The following is an 18,042-nucleotide window of genomic DNA, read 5'->3' as shown; positions in this document are numbered from 1 at the left end:
ATATCAGAGGAGATAGCTGCTGCTACTATTACTAGTAGTAGTAGTAGTAGTAGTAGTAATACTACTACTACTACTTCTTACAATATCTTACATGTGCCACGTACTGTCATTAGCTCATTTAATCTCAAAACATCTTACAGATAAGGAAACAAGAGCACAGAGGTTAAATAACTGTCCAATGTCACAAGGCTGATGGAATCAATATTCAAATCCAGGAAGTCTGGCTCCAGAGTTTACATGTTATTAACCACTTCTCTATGCAACATAATCATATATCTAGAAATAGCCTTGCTTTAAACAGAAGGCTTTATGAAACATGATCAGAATATTATATACACAGGCTATGCTACTGTCATTCTAGATTTGTTTTTCTAAGAAAAGCAGCCCACTGCCCTATTACAATCTACATTTTCCATCAGATTCTAATCTGATGTGCCTACTGCCCAACCCAACCACACATACAGTGCGCTACAGCTAGTGCCAGTAAGGGCAGAGGCAGCAACAGCTGCAACCAATATCACAAACAACATAACCACTGGAAAACATTCTCCTAAATAACCCTGGGCTGGAAGAGAAAATCACAACAGTAATTACAAACAGCGAGGAGAATATAGCAAAATTTATGGGATAACAAATTTGTACAATAGAACACTAATGGAAACTACTAATGCTAAACACATATGCACCTTATGAGCCGAAGCTCCTGAATACATATATATATATATATACATATATATATATATATATATATACATACACACACACACACACACACACACACACCCAATAGAGATGCAGGACTAAGACACCTCCAAATATGTGTATAAGAATGTACCCGGCAATTTTGTTCATAAAGGCCAAGAACTAGAAACAACCCAAAGTCTACCAATGCAAGAATGGGTAAGTGAATTGTGGTCTATTCATAAATTAACAATAGTATAACCAAATTTTAAAAATCAGCACTAGTAATACATGCAAACACAGGGATGAAATTCATGGATATGAAATGATGAGCCAACAGGCACAAGAAAACTGATATGAAATTCAATAGGCAAAGCTAATCAGTAGTGACAAAAGTCAGAATAGTGGTTATCTCAGGGCTGGGGAAGGGGATATTGAATGCAAGAAACATGAGAAACTTCCTGGAAATGCAGGAAATGTTCTGTATCTTGATACAAAAAGAGATTACACAGATGTGAATATGTATACATATTTGTTGAGCTATGAAACTTCAAACTTATGTACTTTACTTTAAAAGAAAATTTTAAATACCCAGAGAGAGAGAAAAAAAAGACAAATTCAAAGCAAGAATGTTTTCATTATTTAAACAAGAAAGGATAAAAATAAATGCATTAGGGCTAAAGGTTTAGCTTAGTGGTTGAGCGTTGCCCTAGCACTACATAAAATTAAATAAAAAACAAATGTACTAAGCTTTCAAGTTGAAAAGCTATAAATGAATGAATGAATAAATGAATAAATAAAATGTAAAAATATCTAGAGCAGATAATAGAAAAAAGTTAATATTAAGTTAAAAACAGAAATATTAGAAAATATAGTATATTGGACTATAATAAATAAATATAATATATAAATCCAAGAAGCTATTCTGTGGAAAGTAAATTGAAAACCAAAAGTTAAAACAAAACTGTTCAAGCTAGTCAAGGAAAAATATTGGCAAAAAACAAAAACACAAAAAATTTTAAGTGAGAAAAATTATAAAGTTTGAAAAAAATGATAATGCTATTTAAAATCCATACACCAATAAATTTGAAAATCCCATGAAACGATTTTCTCAGAAAAAAAATGAATTAACAAAACTGACTCAAGATGAATCAGGAAAGTTGAACAAACCAATAATTATGGGTGGAAAAAAACTGAAAAAGTCATCAAAGAATGACTTCAAGGAAGATGCCAGACCTCATTGGTTTCCCAGTCGAGCTCTTTCCTGCATTCATGGAACAGATAATTCCCAGGCTATGCAGTCTGCCCCTGAAGTTGGAAAGTGCTTCAATTTATTTCATAAAACTAGCTTATCCTTGAGCCCAAGGTTGACAAAAATAGAGCAAAGCTATGGAGAAATCTCAGGGATGAACAGAGGTGGAAAACCTCCAAATAAAATTTTAATAAATGATTCTAATAAAAATGTCAAGGAATAATCTACCTTGAGAAATTAGATAAGTTCTAGAAATTCTAAGACTGTTAGAAATTAAGATTAAAAATTAAGAAATTACTATAGCAAATTAAAGAAGAAAAATCATGCAATCACCCCAATGAATGGTTCCTTAAAAGACACCTGATAAAAATTCAACACCCTCTCTGATTAAAAAAAGAAAAAAAAAGCAATAATTAATAAAGCAAAAAGGTTACTGACACCCAATCTTCCACTTAGAGATGAGTGACTAGAGGCATTGCTCCAGTTACCACCAAAACACAAGGTCGCATACAAAGCAACTAACAAGAAAGAGAAGCATAATTATTATGAAGGACAAGTAAAAGTATCAGTCTCAGACCCATATAAATGTCTACTGAGAAAGCTCCAAAGAAAATTTATGAAAACTTGTGTTATCCAATACCACTGGCAGAGTAATAACAAGAAAATGCAGAAACTAATAGCCACCTAGCAGCAATACTAAGTCAGAAGACCCAACAAGAAAAGATCTCACTGAAAATAATACCAAAGCTTTCTCAAAATTAAAACAGAACATAGGGCTGGGGATGTAGTTCAGTGGGAAAGTACTTGCCTAGTATGTACAAGGCTCTGGACTCAATTCTTAACACTAAAAGTAAACAAAACAAGAGTTCATCCAAAGATAAACTTCAAATCTATTTGAACGAATTTAGAAACATTCTATGTTCCTGAGTAGAAAGGTTCAGTATGAAAATTCTCCATTAAATTAACTTTATAATATAATGAAAGGATTCGAATAAAATCCCAAGGAATTGGAGGCAGGTATGAAAAGGGGAAAACATGCCAAAATAAATTAAATAATGTGAGAATGTCATGCATATAAAGAAAAAAGGCAAGAAGATTTGAGGGGAAAGAGAGAGAGAGAGAGAGAGAGAGAGAGAGAGAGAAACTTGAACTGCCAGATATTAAAACATAATCTTGTAGAGCCTGATTTGGAAAGGCTAATAAAACAGTGGATGAAATGGAAAGTCTCTAAACAGGCCCAATATATATGCTGAAAGTAGAAACCCACATCATTGGGAGTGATAGATGGATTATTCAATAATTAGTGCTAAAAAATAGTTAACTATTAAGGAAGAAATCAAGTGGGATCTCTCATCACACCATACTAAAAACTAAATTTGTTTGGGTGAAGAATTAAATGTGAATGAATAAAATCACAAACAGAGAAAACTATTTAGCTGAACTCAGAATGGGGAACACCTTTCAAAGCATAAAAGATAATGATGAAAATATAAGGTTTAAAACATCTGTATGGAAAAAAGAAAAAAAAACTTCAAAGTTAAAATGCAAATGAAAAACTGGGGGGAAAAAAATTTACAGATTCCAAGACAAAGAATAATAGGCTTAATATATAAAGACCTCTTTCAAAACCAAAAGAGAAAAATGCACACTTGAATATAAAAATGAGCAAAGGACATTAATAGGGCAATAAACACACTTTTAAAACATTCAATATCCTTCAACAAATCCTGGCATAAGAGAGGAGTTGAAGTGAAGGGGATTCAGAGACTAACAACCAAATGCAGTCAGTGAGCTCATCTAAGCCCAGGGTCAAGAAAAAGGCAAAAATGATGTTTTTGAGACAAAGAATGATTGAATGTAACTGGGTATTACATAAAATAAGGAATTCATGTCAATACCACTAGGTGTGATAACAGTATGGTAGTTATATAAGAAAATGTCCTTTTTTCAATATGTGCTGAAGAAGCTAGGATAAAATGTCTGAATGTGTATCATTTTAAAAACTCTGACCAAAAAGAAGCAGAGGCAAATCTGGCAAATTATCAAATAGGCCATAAAGAAGATTTTTTTAAATAAATAAAATTCAACACATGCCAGGGTGGAATAGAAACCAGTAATTTCAACCACTGCTGATGAGAGGGTAAGTTGGTAGAACTTTCTGGAGGGTAATCTGGCAACATGGGTCAAAAACACTGAAAACTATTTAAACCTGGCAAGTCCATATTCAATATTTTATCCCAAGTAAACTTAAACAATGAGCACAAAGATTTATAAACTTGTAAGTTTATATAAATATTTTGATATAAATATCAAAAACTACTGACATTCAACTTTGTATTTTCACAACTATATGACAGACTACTACTAAGCAATCATCAAAAACTGGGCTTTATAAAAATAATTGAAACTATGCTGATATATTTTTATGATGCAATAGGTGTGAATAACAATGTAGGAGTTCCTCAAAAAATTAAAAACAAGGGCCAGGGATATACTTCAGTGGTAGAGTACTTCCTAGCACACACAAAGCCCTGGATTCAATCCCTACCACTGTAATACTATTATTAACACAACAACAAGAGAAGTACGGTAAGATCCAGCAATTCCACTTCTGGTATGTAGCCACAATAATTGAAAGTAGGGTCTTGAAGAGATATTTGCAGCAATGTTCACAACAGCATTATTCACAATAGTCAAAAGCAACACAAGTGCCCATCAACAGATGGGCAGATAAACAAAGTGCTGTATAGCTATACAGTGGAATATCATTTTGCCTTTTTTTTTTAAAGAAAACCAAGTATTTAATCTTCTTAAATTGGAAATTTTTTTTTTAAGAGAGAGAGAGAGAGAGAGAATTTTTTTTAATATTTATTTTTTAGTTTTCAGCGGACACAACATCTTTGTTTGTATGTGGTGCTGAGGATCGAACCCGGGCCGCACGCATGTCAGGCGAGTGCGCTACCGCTTGAGCCACATCCCCAGCCCCTCATTTTGCCTTAAAAGGAGAGAATTTTGATACATTAGGCACAACGTGATTAAGACTCAAGGACATTAAGCTGATAAAATAAGCCTGTCACAAAAAGAAAATACTGTAAAGTACCCACTTATAAGAGGTACCTAGAATACAAAATTTATAGAGATTTTAGTAGAATAGAGGTAGCCAGGGAAAGAGAGAATGGGGAGCAAAGTTTATTTAATGGAGGCAAAGTTTCAGTTTTTTTATAATGTGAGAAAGAGTTCTGGCAATGGATGGTGGTGATGGTGGCACATCGAGTCAATGTGCTTAATGCCACCCAACTGCAGACTAAAAATGATTAAGAAGAGATATTTTATCACAACTAAAAATCAATACATGGGGCTGGGGTTATGGCTCGGCAGTACAGCGCTCACCTCGCACGTGCAAGGCCCTGGGTTCGCTCCTGAGCACCACATATAAATAAAATAAAGTTTAAAAAAAAAGAATTTTAGGGCTGGGGATGTGGCTCAAGCGGTAGCGCGCTTGCCTGGCATGTGTGCGGCCCGGGTTCGATCCTCAGCACCACATACAAACAAAGATGTTGTGTCCGCCGAGAACTAAAAAATAAATATTAAAAAAAAAAATTCTCTCTCTCTCTTTCTCTCTCTTTAAAATAAATAAATAAATAAGTAAATAAATAAATAAATAAATTTTAAATAAATATAGTAAATATAAATAGGGATACATTTGAAAGAGAAAAGGCATGTTGCAATACAATAAGTTTGTGTATAATCTCAATGCTTTGCTTCTCTGATGTCATAAATACTCATACACACTCATGCAAAAAAATACACATTCATGCAAAGAAATAAAAAGCCCAAAAGGGTATACATATCAAAATATTCACAATAAACTGGGTGCAGCAGTGCACACTTGTGATCCCATCACTTTGGGAGGCTGAGACAGGAGGATGGCAAGTTCAAGGCCAGCCTCAGCAACTTAGGAAGACCCTATCTCAAAATAAAAAAGTTTAAAAGGGTTGGGAATATAGCTCAGTGGTGGAATTCCCCCAGGGTAAATCCCTAGTATCATACACATACACCCAAATATATATATTAACAATAATTATCACTAGTTGCCATGCTTAAGGTATGCATGAGGCCCTGGGTTTAATCCCCAGCACCACAAAAAAAAAAAAATTTTTTTTTGAGAAATGTTGACTTGACAAAAAAAGGAAAGAAAAGACCAATCGTGCTAGTGCTACATCCTAATGTGAGAATATTCACAAGTATATTTCCGAATAACATAATAATGATAATTCCTTGATAATCAAATCACAAAGAGCAGGCTAGGGTCTGGGAAAGTAAAAGTCAACTCAGAAGATGCAGCATGGGGAGCTCCCTGAAGGAGCAAACCAGAGGCGCATCTCTGATCCTAGCCAATTTCTCAGACCAGAGAAGGTTCACCATATTTCTACATGCCCAGCAGAAAGGAAAAGACCAGAGGAGGTGCAAACGCCTCTCAAGTGGCCCAGCAGAAAGGACGGGCTCAGAAAGAAAAGACTCTTGAATCAAGGCAATACTCTCCCTGGAACTCAACACCCCCACCCCCACAGCCCTCCTGGGCTGAATCTGCTTTCCGAAAATATTTTCTAGACAGCAGACATCAAGAGAAAAAGGAGTCTTTCTTTCGGAGGCATTCAGTTGCCACATATGGTACTACTCTGAATAGAGGCTTTATGAGGGAGGGTCCGACGGCCACAGGCGCGGGTTAAGCCAATGACCACAAACAGCAAGGAGCAGACGTGAGGATTTATAAGACTAGGCAGCAGAGGCACCTTCGATAATTAAGACGGAGCTGCCATCACATCTCAACCATCTCCTGAGCACCTACTAAGCACAGGACACCATATGTAACCCTGTCCTGAACACACACACACACACACCCACACATGTACATACATGCACGCTACCACGCGCCTGCGCGCCGCACACACACACACGCACACAGCTCCCTTGTTCTGTTCTGGGCTCAGCTGAGAAAAGCAATGATTTAGGCTGGAGGCTTTTGACAGTTTAACTCAACATCTCACACGTCTAAGTCAGAAGAGGAGCAGAGGTAGGAGTCTCCACTCCACAGGAAGGATCAGGGGACATGGCACTGCATCTCACGACCAGAGGCCCTGGGCAGAGAAGGCTGAACCCCAGTAGAAGGAGAAAGGAGCTCTCAGCCTTCCTAAAACTCCATGGACAGTATCCAAAGGGGCAGAACCACCGCAGCCCCTGGGTCCTGGAGGGAAGTGTATCACCACGTTTACCTGCCATGTCCTCCCCAGCCCACAAATGAATCACGTCTGTCACCCGTGTCATACGTACTTTTGCCTCCATTGTTCTTCAGGACATTGGAGAGGTTGACAGAGGCGGTGCCTAGCAGTTCATTTCTCAGGGTATGGCAGCTCCAGACCTTCAAATCTAAATGACTCTGGGCTGTGACATTCCTGAAAAACAAATACCTGATTCATCACATCTGAGCAAGTTCAGTCACTCCCATAACTTAGAAGAAAACAACCCAACTATACTGCTAACATTTTGGGGGAACAAAGGAGGAAGACACTCACACACACCCTTTCCCCCAAACAATGAGCCTGTAACCCTCTAGCTAATAATGAACACTGTGAGCTCAATGAGGTACAAACACCTGGACAGAGGCACTCTGGGGACCAAGGGCATAAGAGCCTTAAGGCTACATAGGAACCTGGAATCCCTGCACCCCTCAGAGCACCTTCACGCTTCCCTTTCCAAAACGAGCGACTTTCTCTTACAAAATGATGATCTCGTTCCAGAGAAGCTCAGAGCTCCCAATGCGCTTGCCAGTTTTCTTGGTCTCGCTGGGGAGTCCATCCACCGCCACTTCCACGTAGGAGTTAATTCGAGGTTGACGATTGTGCACCTTGGGCTTTGCTGACACCACTGGACAGGAGAGGAAGAAAAAGTCAAAGTGAGTCAGAGGGCTCCCAGATGCCCCCCTGTGGCAGATGTTCTGGCTCTTTATGGCTGTTTTTTAAAAAACTAAATTTTGTTTTGTTCCGATTCCAAATAAGCTTTTCAAAGAAATATGAGCATACTAAAAAATATGAAGCCTAAAAAAAAAAAAAATCACTCCTAACCCGAAACCACTAAGATAATTATCATTACCAATTTATCATTGGTAATTCTTCCAGACTTTTATTTCCCCAGTTCTTTAAATATTCTTTTCTTTCCAAAACCTTTTTTTTTCCTCTGCAGTGCTGGGGATCAAAAAAACCCAGCGCCTTGCACATACTAGGCAGGTGCTCTATCACTCATTTATAGCCCCTAATCTATTTTTTTTAAGAGAGAGAGAGAGAGAGAGAGAATTTTAATATTTTTTTTTTAGTTCTCGGCGGACACAACATCTTTGTTTGTATGTGGTGCTGAGGATCGAACCCAGCGCCCTGCGCATGCCAGGCGAGCGCGCTACCGCTTGAGCCACATCCCCAGCTCCCACTAATCTATTTTAAATGGCTGTAATATAAGCCCATTGTATGGATATATTAAATGTTTCTTCATTGTTGAAAACATTGTTTTCAGTTTTTTGCTCTGGAAAAGATACCAAAAATGCATACATTTGCATGTATCCCTGAGCATCCCCCAAACGATATGAAAAAATTTTTAAAGTTCTTAAAACTGCTCAAATCTTTCCTAAGGGGTAAACCATGAAGCCTCTCAGCAGGGCTATGTGAGCATATCCATTTTGCTGCCAAGCACTAAGTACTATTTTTTTTTTGACTCTTTGCAAATGATGCACGTTAAAAAATAATAACTTGAAGATAATAGCTAAGATTTAATGAGCACTTATTACAGACATTCTGGTATGCACACATCGTTTAACTGAATCTTCACAACAAACCCATGAAGCAGAGAATATATCATCGCCTCCACTATACCCAGGAGAAAATGGGCTTGAGAAGCAAGGTCACTGCCCTAGGCTACATACGCATGGAGCAAGGGCCAGAATGTACACCCAGCCAGTCTGACTCCACACCACACTGTGTGTCATTGCCAGACTTTGCTTATCTGTCCTATTGCTGTTCTAAAATTACTAGTGAGGTTGAATTTTTTCCATGGCTGTTTGGCCATCTGCATTTCCTCTTGTGTTCACAGCCTTCATGTGGCAGCATTTCTTTTTTTTTTTTTTTTAAAGAGAGAAGAGAGAGAGAGAGAGAGAGAGAGAGAGAGAGAGAGAGAGAGAGAGAATTTTTAATATTTATTTTTTAGTTCTCGGCAGACACAACATCTTTGTTGGTATGTGGTGCTGAGGATCGAACCCAGGCCGCCCGCATGCCAGGCGAGCGCGCTACCGCTTGAGCCACATCCCCAGCCCATGTGGCAGCATTTCTGATGTTCACTTGGTACCAGCAAGCCAAAGGCTCCCAGAGCACAAAGCCAAGCAAGTGCTATTCCCAGGAGCACATGTCTGCTAGCAAGTAGGACCCATGGTGGGAGCTCCAGGTCACTAGGATGAAACCCAGTCACAGCCTTCCATCCTGTGCCCCAGAATAGAAGACACAATGATGTTCCTCGCCCATGATGACAAGATCACTCCTGCCTGAACTCCCCCAGGGGGAGCGTTAGCAAATCTTTCTCCCAGAGCATTTATAGAGGTGGCAGTCCCCATAAAAACCTACAATTTTAAAAAGTTCAGATGGACCACCAGGTTGTTTTTAGCTATAATTCTTTCCCAGATCCAAAAGTAACAGCAAGAAGGAACAAGAAACAAACAAACAACAACAACAACAAAAAAGCCCAGCTGTGGCCAAGATTCAGAAGCAACAAGGGGTGGGACTAGGAATCCAGGTTTGCAGCCCTGAAGTAGGACCCAGAGTTAAGAACACGCAGCACGTTACTCATAGCCCAAGGTTGGCTGAGGCCACCTGGTGGTGAGAGATCAGCTCTGCGTGCCTTTACAAAAAAAAAAAAAAAAAAAGGAGCAATGGTTTAATATAATTAATTAGAGTCTCGTAATTTTGAGCTAAATAATCTTTTTGTTTTGGTTTGGTTTTGGTACTGGGGATTTGTAAAGCTAAATAATCTTTTGTTTTGCTTTTGGTACTGAACCCAAGGGGGCTCCGCCACTGAACTATAACCCTAGTCCTTTTTAGTTTTTGGTTTTTTTTTTTTTTGGTGGTGCTGGGGATCGAACCCAGGGCCTTGTGCATGCAAGGCAAGCACTCTACCAACTGAGCTATATCCCCAGCCCCCAAAGGAAAGAGCTGTGTGTGTGTGTTGCTGGGGATTGAACCCAGGGCCTTGTGCATGCAAAGCAAGCACCCTACCAACTGAGCTAGATCCCCAGCCCCCTTTTTAGTTTTTGAGAGAGGCTCTCACTAAGTTGTTTAGGGCCTCACTAAATTGCTGAAGTCAGCCTTGAACTTGTGATCCTCCTGCCTCAGCCTCCCAAGTCACTGGGATTAGCAGGCATGCACCACTGTGCCTGGTTGACAATCTCTTTAAAAATCAACAAGCCCTTTATTTCCCAGTTGAGCCAACTGAGATTCAGGGAAGTGAAATAACTCATCCAAAATCTTTCAAGTATCCTGATGTGTCTTTTTCTATCCTCTAGCCTTTTTTCCCTAAGTTTTTTAAGATTTTGACATAAATTCAGACTTACAGAAATATGCAGGAAAAATACAAATAATTCCTCTAAAGCATCACTCAGAGTTAACCAATATTGACTATTTCTATATGTGCCTTACAACTCCTTTCCCTTACCTTGCTCATAAACATTTTTTCCTGAAACTTTGTAAGTAGTAGAAGTATTCCTTTACTCCTAAATACTATAGAGGACATTTTCTTTTTTCAGAGGACTGAGGATTGAGCCCAGGGGTGTTTAACCACTGAACCACATCCCCAGCCTTTGTTTGTATTTTATTTAGAGACAGGGTCTCAGTGAGTTGCTTAGAGCCTTGCTAATTTGCTGAGGCTGGCTTTGAACTATTGATCCTCCTTCCTCAGCCTCCCAAACTGCTGGGATTACAGGCGTGTACCACTGCACCCAGCTAAGAACAATAACATTTTCTAACATAACTAATAGAACAATGATGACCAAATTTGGGAAACTTAACATTTTTATGATATCATTAATTCCTCTACAGACCTTATTAAAATTGTTACAACTGTCCTATCAATGTCCATCACAGCAAAAAACAAAGTTTTTGTTTTTCTGGTCCAGGCCCTGAGATCACATGTCGTATTTAGGAGATTCATTTGGAAGTTTCTAATCCACAGAAAAATTGAAAGAATAGAATAAATATTTGGCTACTCTTCCCCAACTGTTACCATTTTGCCACATTTGCTTTTGTTCTATTTCTGTATGGTCTGCGTCAGCACCATTCAAAAGAAGTTCCCTGATGGCTGAAACATTCCACCAGTTGATGCACTTCCATGACATGCATGTAGCTACCGAGAGCTTGAAATATGACTGGTGTGACAGCTATGAATTTTAAATTTTACTTAATTTTAATTAAAAGGTAAATGATTCTTTGTGACTTCAAAGGCTACCCTTATTGGACAGGTTATAGAAACATGGCATGTATGGCCATGTATATGTTGGTGTATATATATATATATATATCCATACTTTATTTGAAAGAAAGTTATAAACATTATGTTGGATCAGCCCTAAATACATTCAGAATGCCAACTCTAATAAGAACATTCTCCCACCTAACCACAACACCACTATCATACCTAAAAAAAATTTAGTCACTCTTTCTGTCATGAGAGTCATACCATATTCAAATTTCCCCCAATTCTTCCAAGCAGTTTTACAACCGGTTTTCCCAATCCAAGATCCAATCAAGACACACGAATTACACTTGGCTGTTGTCTCCTTAATGTTTTAAAATCTACAATGCCCTCCCTTCTTTTCCTGTGACAGGATTGAACTCAAGACTTCACACATGCTAGACAAGCAATCTACCACTGAGCTACAATTCCTGTACCCCCCTGATTATTTTTAAAAACTTGACTAGATGTTTTATAGAATATGCCAAATTTTTCATTTTTCTGATCCTTTCCTCAGTGTACACTTTTTTTGTTTGCTTATTTTGTAGACCAGGGATGGAACCTGGGACCTTACACATGCTTAGAGCAAGTGTTTTATCACTGAGCTACACCCCGGCCTCTCACTGTAGACATCTGTATCAAGGACATTACACAGGTTTCATTTGGTACCTCCTATTTACATTAGGTTATCCTCCCACTGGAGATGCTAAGTTTGGCCCTTGGTTGGCATAGAGTCTGTCAAATCCCACTTGTACAAAGATACTTTTTTCACCCTCTATAATTTATAGTTATTGGTGGGATTATGTTTTGAATGCTTCTTGTTCTTACAAAACATGCCAGAATAGCCAAGCATGGTGGTACATGACTGTAATCCCAGCTACCTGGGAGACTGAGGCAGGAAGATCACAAGTTCAAGGTAAGCATCTGCAACTTAGCAAGATCTTGACTGAAAATAAAAAATTAAAAGGGTTGGGGATATCCCTCAGTGGTACAGCACCCCTGGATTCAATCTCCAGTACACAAACACACATACACAAAAGATATGTCAGAATAAAAGCCTCAAGATTTAAGCAAGCTTATGTAGAAAGGTTATTAAATGTTTCATGAAATATAAATGCCAGCTTCACATCTTCATTTAGGTTGTACTCAGTGGTAGAGAGAGCACCTGCCTAGTATGCTTAAGGTATGGAGTTCATTCCCATTACCACAAATACAAAAAAAAAAAAAATGCAAAAATTTATACCCTCAAAAGGTTCTTAGAAGATTGGGGCTATGGCTCAGTGGTAGAACACTTGCCTAGCATGCACAAAGCCCTGGGTCAAATCCCTAGCACTGTAAAAAGAAAAAATACTATCAGAAAGGCACCGTGATAGTATTTGGCCTACTACCTCTCCTCAAGAGGTTCTAAGTAGCCAGTTTTTGCTTTATTATGCTATGATTTTTTAATTGAGTTAAATATCAGAAAAAATGATGGTTTATGTTTAAGGGCCTTGATGCATTTTAAAAAGAACCTTAAGACTCTATGCTCACATTCACTATGGAGAAACACAAGGCAACCGGGATAAACAGAGGGAACCACTTAGTAATGCCCCTCAATTGTACTATATTGGCTAGATCAATGAAATGGGAGTAAGAACCACCAATGTCAATTACGTTGTCATGTCTCTCTCTCCACTGTTTTCCTGGATGGTACTATGGAATCCCTACTGAATGCATATAGGAGACACACCAGTCAAGTTAACTCTTTCCACACTTGTAAGAAAATCTGCCTTAAGTAAAGGCAACAGAAAAACATTGAGGAATCATTATGTGTCAAAATAGGGACCTTGGAATGCCACCAGATTCTATAATCAGGATTCTGCTTTGGCCCAGGCCTGCTAATTATTAGGGAAGCTAGTAAAGGCTGCAGACCCAAGGTCAAAACCTTATCAGTTCATTATAACCCATTTCCCTACTTAAAGGACTACAACAGAAAAATAGTTAAAATGTTTCAAGACCACACACACATACACACACACACACACACACACACACACTCAACAACTCAATCAGAAATAGGCAAAGAATATGAATAGGCAAGCCACAAGAAAAGGAAACACAGATTGCCATTGAATATGATAGACGCTAAACATCGTTTATAATTTTAAAAGTAGGAAATAAAACTACACTGAGAAAACAATATCCCCTCCCCCCCCCCAGTGCTGGGAATCAAACCCAGGCTTCACACATGCTAGGTAAGCACCATAACTCTGAACTATACCCCAAGCCCAAAACACAACCTTTTACTAATAAAATGACAAAACAAACGTTAAACAACAGGGACTGGGGGCATAGGTCAGGGGCCGAGCACCTGCCTAACATGCAGTAGGTTTGATCCCCAGCACCACAAAATAAATAAATAGAAGTCCACCAACACTATGGTTGGTAAAGCTGTGGGGAAATAGGCACTCTCGCACAGTGCTAAGAGCATTCCCTCCAAGAAAGGCAATCTGGTGATCAAAATTATAAAAATGCTTCCCCTTGGGTGTGTCTTAGAGGGGACACTAAAGAAATGACCAATGTTAGTTTCCTCCAAGCAGGGTACTGAAGGGCTAGGGAAAGGAAATAATTTTGAACTACATGAATGTATTAAATAAGTGAATAACATTTACATCTCAGAAATTCTAATGAAGAATATTGTTTAAAAAAAAAAATTGCCTCCCAATGACCATGCTGCAGGCCTGAACTCAGGTACTGAGTGCCACACTCCGTTCCAGGCACCTGCTCCTTGCTGACTCCACAGAGCTACACTCTTCCATCCCCATCATATACACTGAGTTATCACTGTGGCTGGGGTCTCAATAGGGACCGAAACAGACCAAATACTCTGTTCTCATGGAGCCTATATTCTATTGAGGGACACAGCTGACAAATCAAATAAATGAAAATGTGTAGTATGTTGAACAGTAACAAGGGCTGAGAAGAAAAATGTAAAGGAGAAGGAGACAGGTGTGAGGATGTCAGGGAGGGAGGTGGCTATAGAGCATGAGATAGGAAGGCCTCCGTAAAGGTGACTTTTGAGAAAAGAGATGAAAGTATACAAGCAACCTGAAACCCAGAGAGGTTGTATGAGAAGCCCTACGGGTCGAACACATATAGAAAACAGCTCTGGGATGTGAAGAAATCACCAATTCGGACCATTTCAGTTACTTTTTTCCCCCATCATCCTCAAGTTATTTTCCTTCCTTTTCAAGAATTAGAGCTCTGCTGACAATCCTGTGAGAATGAACAGCTACTTTAGAAAATTTGGCTCTCCAGATCACGAGGTGGTGTGCAATTCCACCTCTTCTCCAGATTGGGACAGACCTCCTATGATACAACACTTCACACAAAGCCACTCACCTTTCAGAGTAAGCTGAGATTTCTCAAAAGGCAGGGCTACTCCTGCCCGGCTGGAGCTGGCAGATGCCATATCATCACCGTGAAACTGAAAGATAAGCAGAACAGTGGGTTTAGAGAATGTCTGAGAAGACAACGAATTGAACCAAATTTTTATAGTTCAAAAAGGCAGAGACAAAGAAAAAAATACAAATATCCAAGCCACTGTGGCCATGCTGCTTTCAGCAGTGTTGTCTGTCTGTCTTGCAATGACTACTGAATGTGGAGAGGCCTGGGGTAGCAGAGGAAGGCAACAGGACTGTTACAGAAAAATCTGGAGGGGGGGTGGGGCGGGCTAACAGAATATCTCCAAAAAAGAAAGTCCCCGCTCAACAACAAAAGGACAACTAGTCTGATCTTCAAATGGGCAAAAGATCTGAATAGATATGTCTCCAAAGAAGATCCCCAAATGGCCAATAAACCCAAGAAAAGATGCTAAACATCCTTAGCCATCGGGTGTCCCTGTCACTCCATCTAGAAGCAGAAGTCTAACTGGCACTCTGAACAGATCTCTTGCTCAAATAAGATTCTGGAACGTTGTCATTTGTCATTTGGAAAATATTGGTTCATTGAGCCATGTAGATATTCCAAATGTTGACACATTTAATTATACGGTATCAAAGAAAAATCACATTTGTGAATGTCACCAATGATCTCATCAGATAAGTCTCCAAGCTTGGGAAGCTGTTGAGCTCTTGGTGGAGATGTAAGCGTTCCAAAATTCTAATTTTCACTAAAGAACTCCTATTTTGTCACTGGCAGCAAATACTGCCAGTTGTTCTCCTTGAAGTGTCAGGCTCGCTTCATTCATTTGGAGGAAAATGTCTGCCAAATTCCCAAATTTAGTAACTTTAGTTGTATCTTAGTTGTTTTCTGAAGTAAAAATGGTGTTTCATGAAAAATGCCACTATTTAAGCTCTCGATTCATAACTGTACGAGTGCTTACTCTCCAGCAGCCTTTATGCATCCGAGTTAGTAGCACTTTAGGCCCATTCCCATTTCAACACACAATGTGAAAAGGACGTGTGCTCACAAGTCAAGACTTAATAAAAGTAATAGCTTTTACTACTTTATCAAAGACATTGGTTTTTTCGGTGCTGGGATTGAACCTTAGGGCCTCGGGCATGCTAGGTGAGCTACATCTCCAGTTCTTATTGAGAAAAAGAGTCTTTCTAAGCTACCCAGGCTGGCCTCAATCTTACAATCTTCCTGCCTCAGCCTCCTGAGATTAAAGGTATGCACCACCTCATCAGGCAAGGACATTCTTAAAGGAAACTGGCTGTTTTCTTCTTAACAAGAATGTGTCCCGATAGGAATACAATGACAAGAGTACACTTTGTCTCGACTGTGGTACCTACAGTTGTACTCACCTTTGCCTTTACACCATCAGTGCAAGTACAACTACAATGAAAAGGTAAATAAAGGATTAGTGTTATTATGAAAAATAGTTTTGACCTTGCAAGACCCAGAGCGTCCAGGAGGCCTCCAGATATCTGATAATCATGCTTGAAATCTACTGCTATAAAAACACTGTAAAATTCCAGTCCTATTCAACATCCTTAATACTATCTTTCAATCTATTTTAGAGATTTATTTAAAGTCCTATTTTAATGAGTTGTTGGGCCCTAAACATGGTTATTTTTAACATTTATTTTTTAGTTATAGGTGGACACAATATCTTTATTTTATGTGGTGCCGAGGATCAAACCCAGTGCCTCATGCATGCTAGGCGAGTTCTCTACCTCTGAGCCACAACCCCAGCCCCTAAACATGGTTATTAACCCTCAATATTACTCTAAGAAAGGAAGTCCTTTATAATGAGAATTAAATGTATCTACAGCAAAGTGGCATTGACCTTGACACTTTCTCCACAGCTTAAGTCAAACAATTTTATGCTTTATGATTTTTGGCAAAATAGAATTTTCCTTATTTATAAGATATATTCAGTTTACAAAAACACTTAAGAATGCATCATTTTGGGTTGGGGTTGTTATTTTTTGGTTTTTGTTTGTTTTGTTTGGAGTTTTGTTGTTGTTGTTGTTGTTTGTTGTTTGATTTTTTTGGTTTTTTGGCAGTACTGGGAATTAAACCCAGGGCCTCACAAAGATGAGAAAAAAAAAAATTGTTTTACTCCCTTAGACTGAATTTCTTTTGGGAAAGCAGTAAAATGATCAACTCTTTCAGCTAACCATCAGATTAGAAGTCTGACAATAAGTGTTGGTGAGAAGTCTCATAGGCTTCTGGAGGTCATGGCAATTAGATGACACCTCAGAACCTCTGGAAGCACTGAAGATGCATATGCAGAACCCCCACCCCCAGGATTCCATCCCCAGTCATTTGAAGGGGGTTGGGGGATTCCCAATACAGGCAGAAGAAACAATGCTTATAACACCAAATACCTGTAAACAAACCTAAGTGCTCATCAGTGGGGGAATGGATAAGTTATGATATATTTCTAAAATGCTCCCTCATACTTGAAAGATGTGAATTTAATCATATGTACAAGTCCCAAACCATGAGAGAAGCGGGGCACAAGTGTCAGCCTCACTACAGCATAATGCCACACCCAACAACCGTGCATGTTGCTGTGGACTCACAGACATAGTAAAATACAGAAGCACAGACAGGCAGGAGACATACCAGGTTGAGAACAAAAGTTCCCTCTGGGGTAGGGGAGGAGGGAGCAAAGAAACTGGAAAAAGGATAGAGACCAAGGGAGCTTCAACTGTAGCTGTTAACATTTTATCTTTTAAAGAAAAAAGTTCTCAAGCAAATATGGCAAAATGTTCATATTCATTAAATCCAGATGGTGGCTTTTATGACTGTTTGTTATCTTAGTCTCTGAACCATTTGCATGTTTGATCTTTTTCATAATTGAATAATAATTTTAAGGAGGAAAAAAGATTCTATCCTGAGTAGTAATGAAAGAAAGATTAATGATTATAAATGAAGCCCTGGGGCTTCTAGTAACAGGGGTTATAACACTAAAAGCTGGAAATCCATTATTTATAGACTTTAAAAATAAAAGAATATTTTAAAAATCTTTACATCTATTGGGACTCTTTCTTTCCTCAGGCAACTCAACTAAGGGTAGTTTTTAAACTATCTGTTCTTAGCTTCAGCTGTTTTTAGCCTTTGGTCTAACTCTTAGA

General features: G+C 38.8%; 1 protein-coding gene across 2 annotated transcripts in view; it reads right to left on the bottom strand.

The window, feature by feature from the left end:
• WWP2 (WW domain containing E3 ubiquitin protein ligase 2) overlaps positions 1-18,042 on the bottom strand; it is a 139,575-nt gene that overhangs the window by 108,844 nt on the left and 12,689 nt on the right. The window contains exons 2-5 of one of the 2 annotated variants that reach the window (XM_081275514.1): positions 16,261-16,291; positions 14,855-14,939; positions 7,711-7,858; positions 7,265-7,386 (exon numbers count right to left, since the gene is read on the bottom strand). In XM_081275514.1, the coding sequence (XP_081131640.1) occupies positions 7,265-7,386; positions 7,711-7,858; positions 14,855-14,924 (340 nt within the window). In that variant the 5' untranslated portion in view covers positions 14,925-14,939; positions 16,261-16,291. The remainder of the gene's footprint in view (positions 1-7,264; positions 7,387-7,710; positions 7,859-14,854; positions 14,940-16,260; positions 16,292-18,042) is intronic. The other variant, XM_081275513.1, reaches the window with a different exon arrangement.

The sequence above is a fragment of the Spermophilus citellus genome (assembly GCF_964194105.1).
Source record: "Spermophilus citellus genome assembly, chromosome: 18".
In the NCBI taxonomy this organism is placed as follows: domain Eukaryota; kingdom Metazoa; phylum Chordata; class Mammalia; order Rodentia; family Sciuridae; genus Spermophilus; species Spermophilus citellus.
The sequence above is the reverse complement of the archived record's forward strand: the minus strand, read 5'-3'. Positions and strand labels throughout refer to the sequence as shown.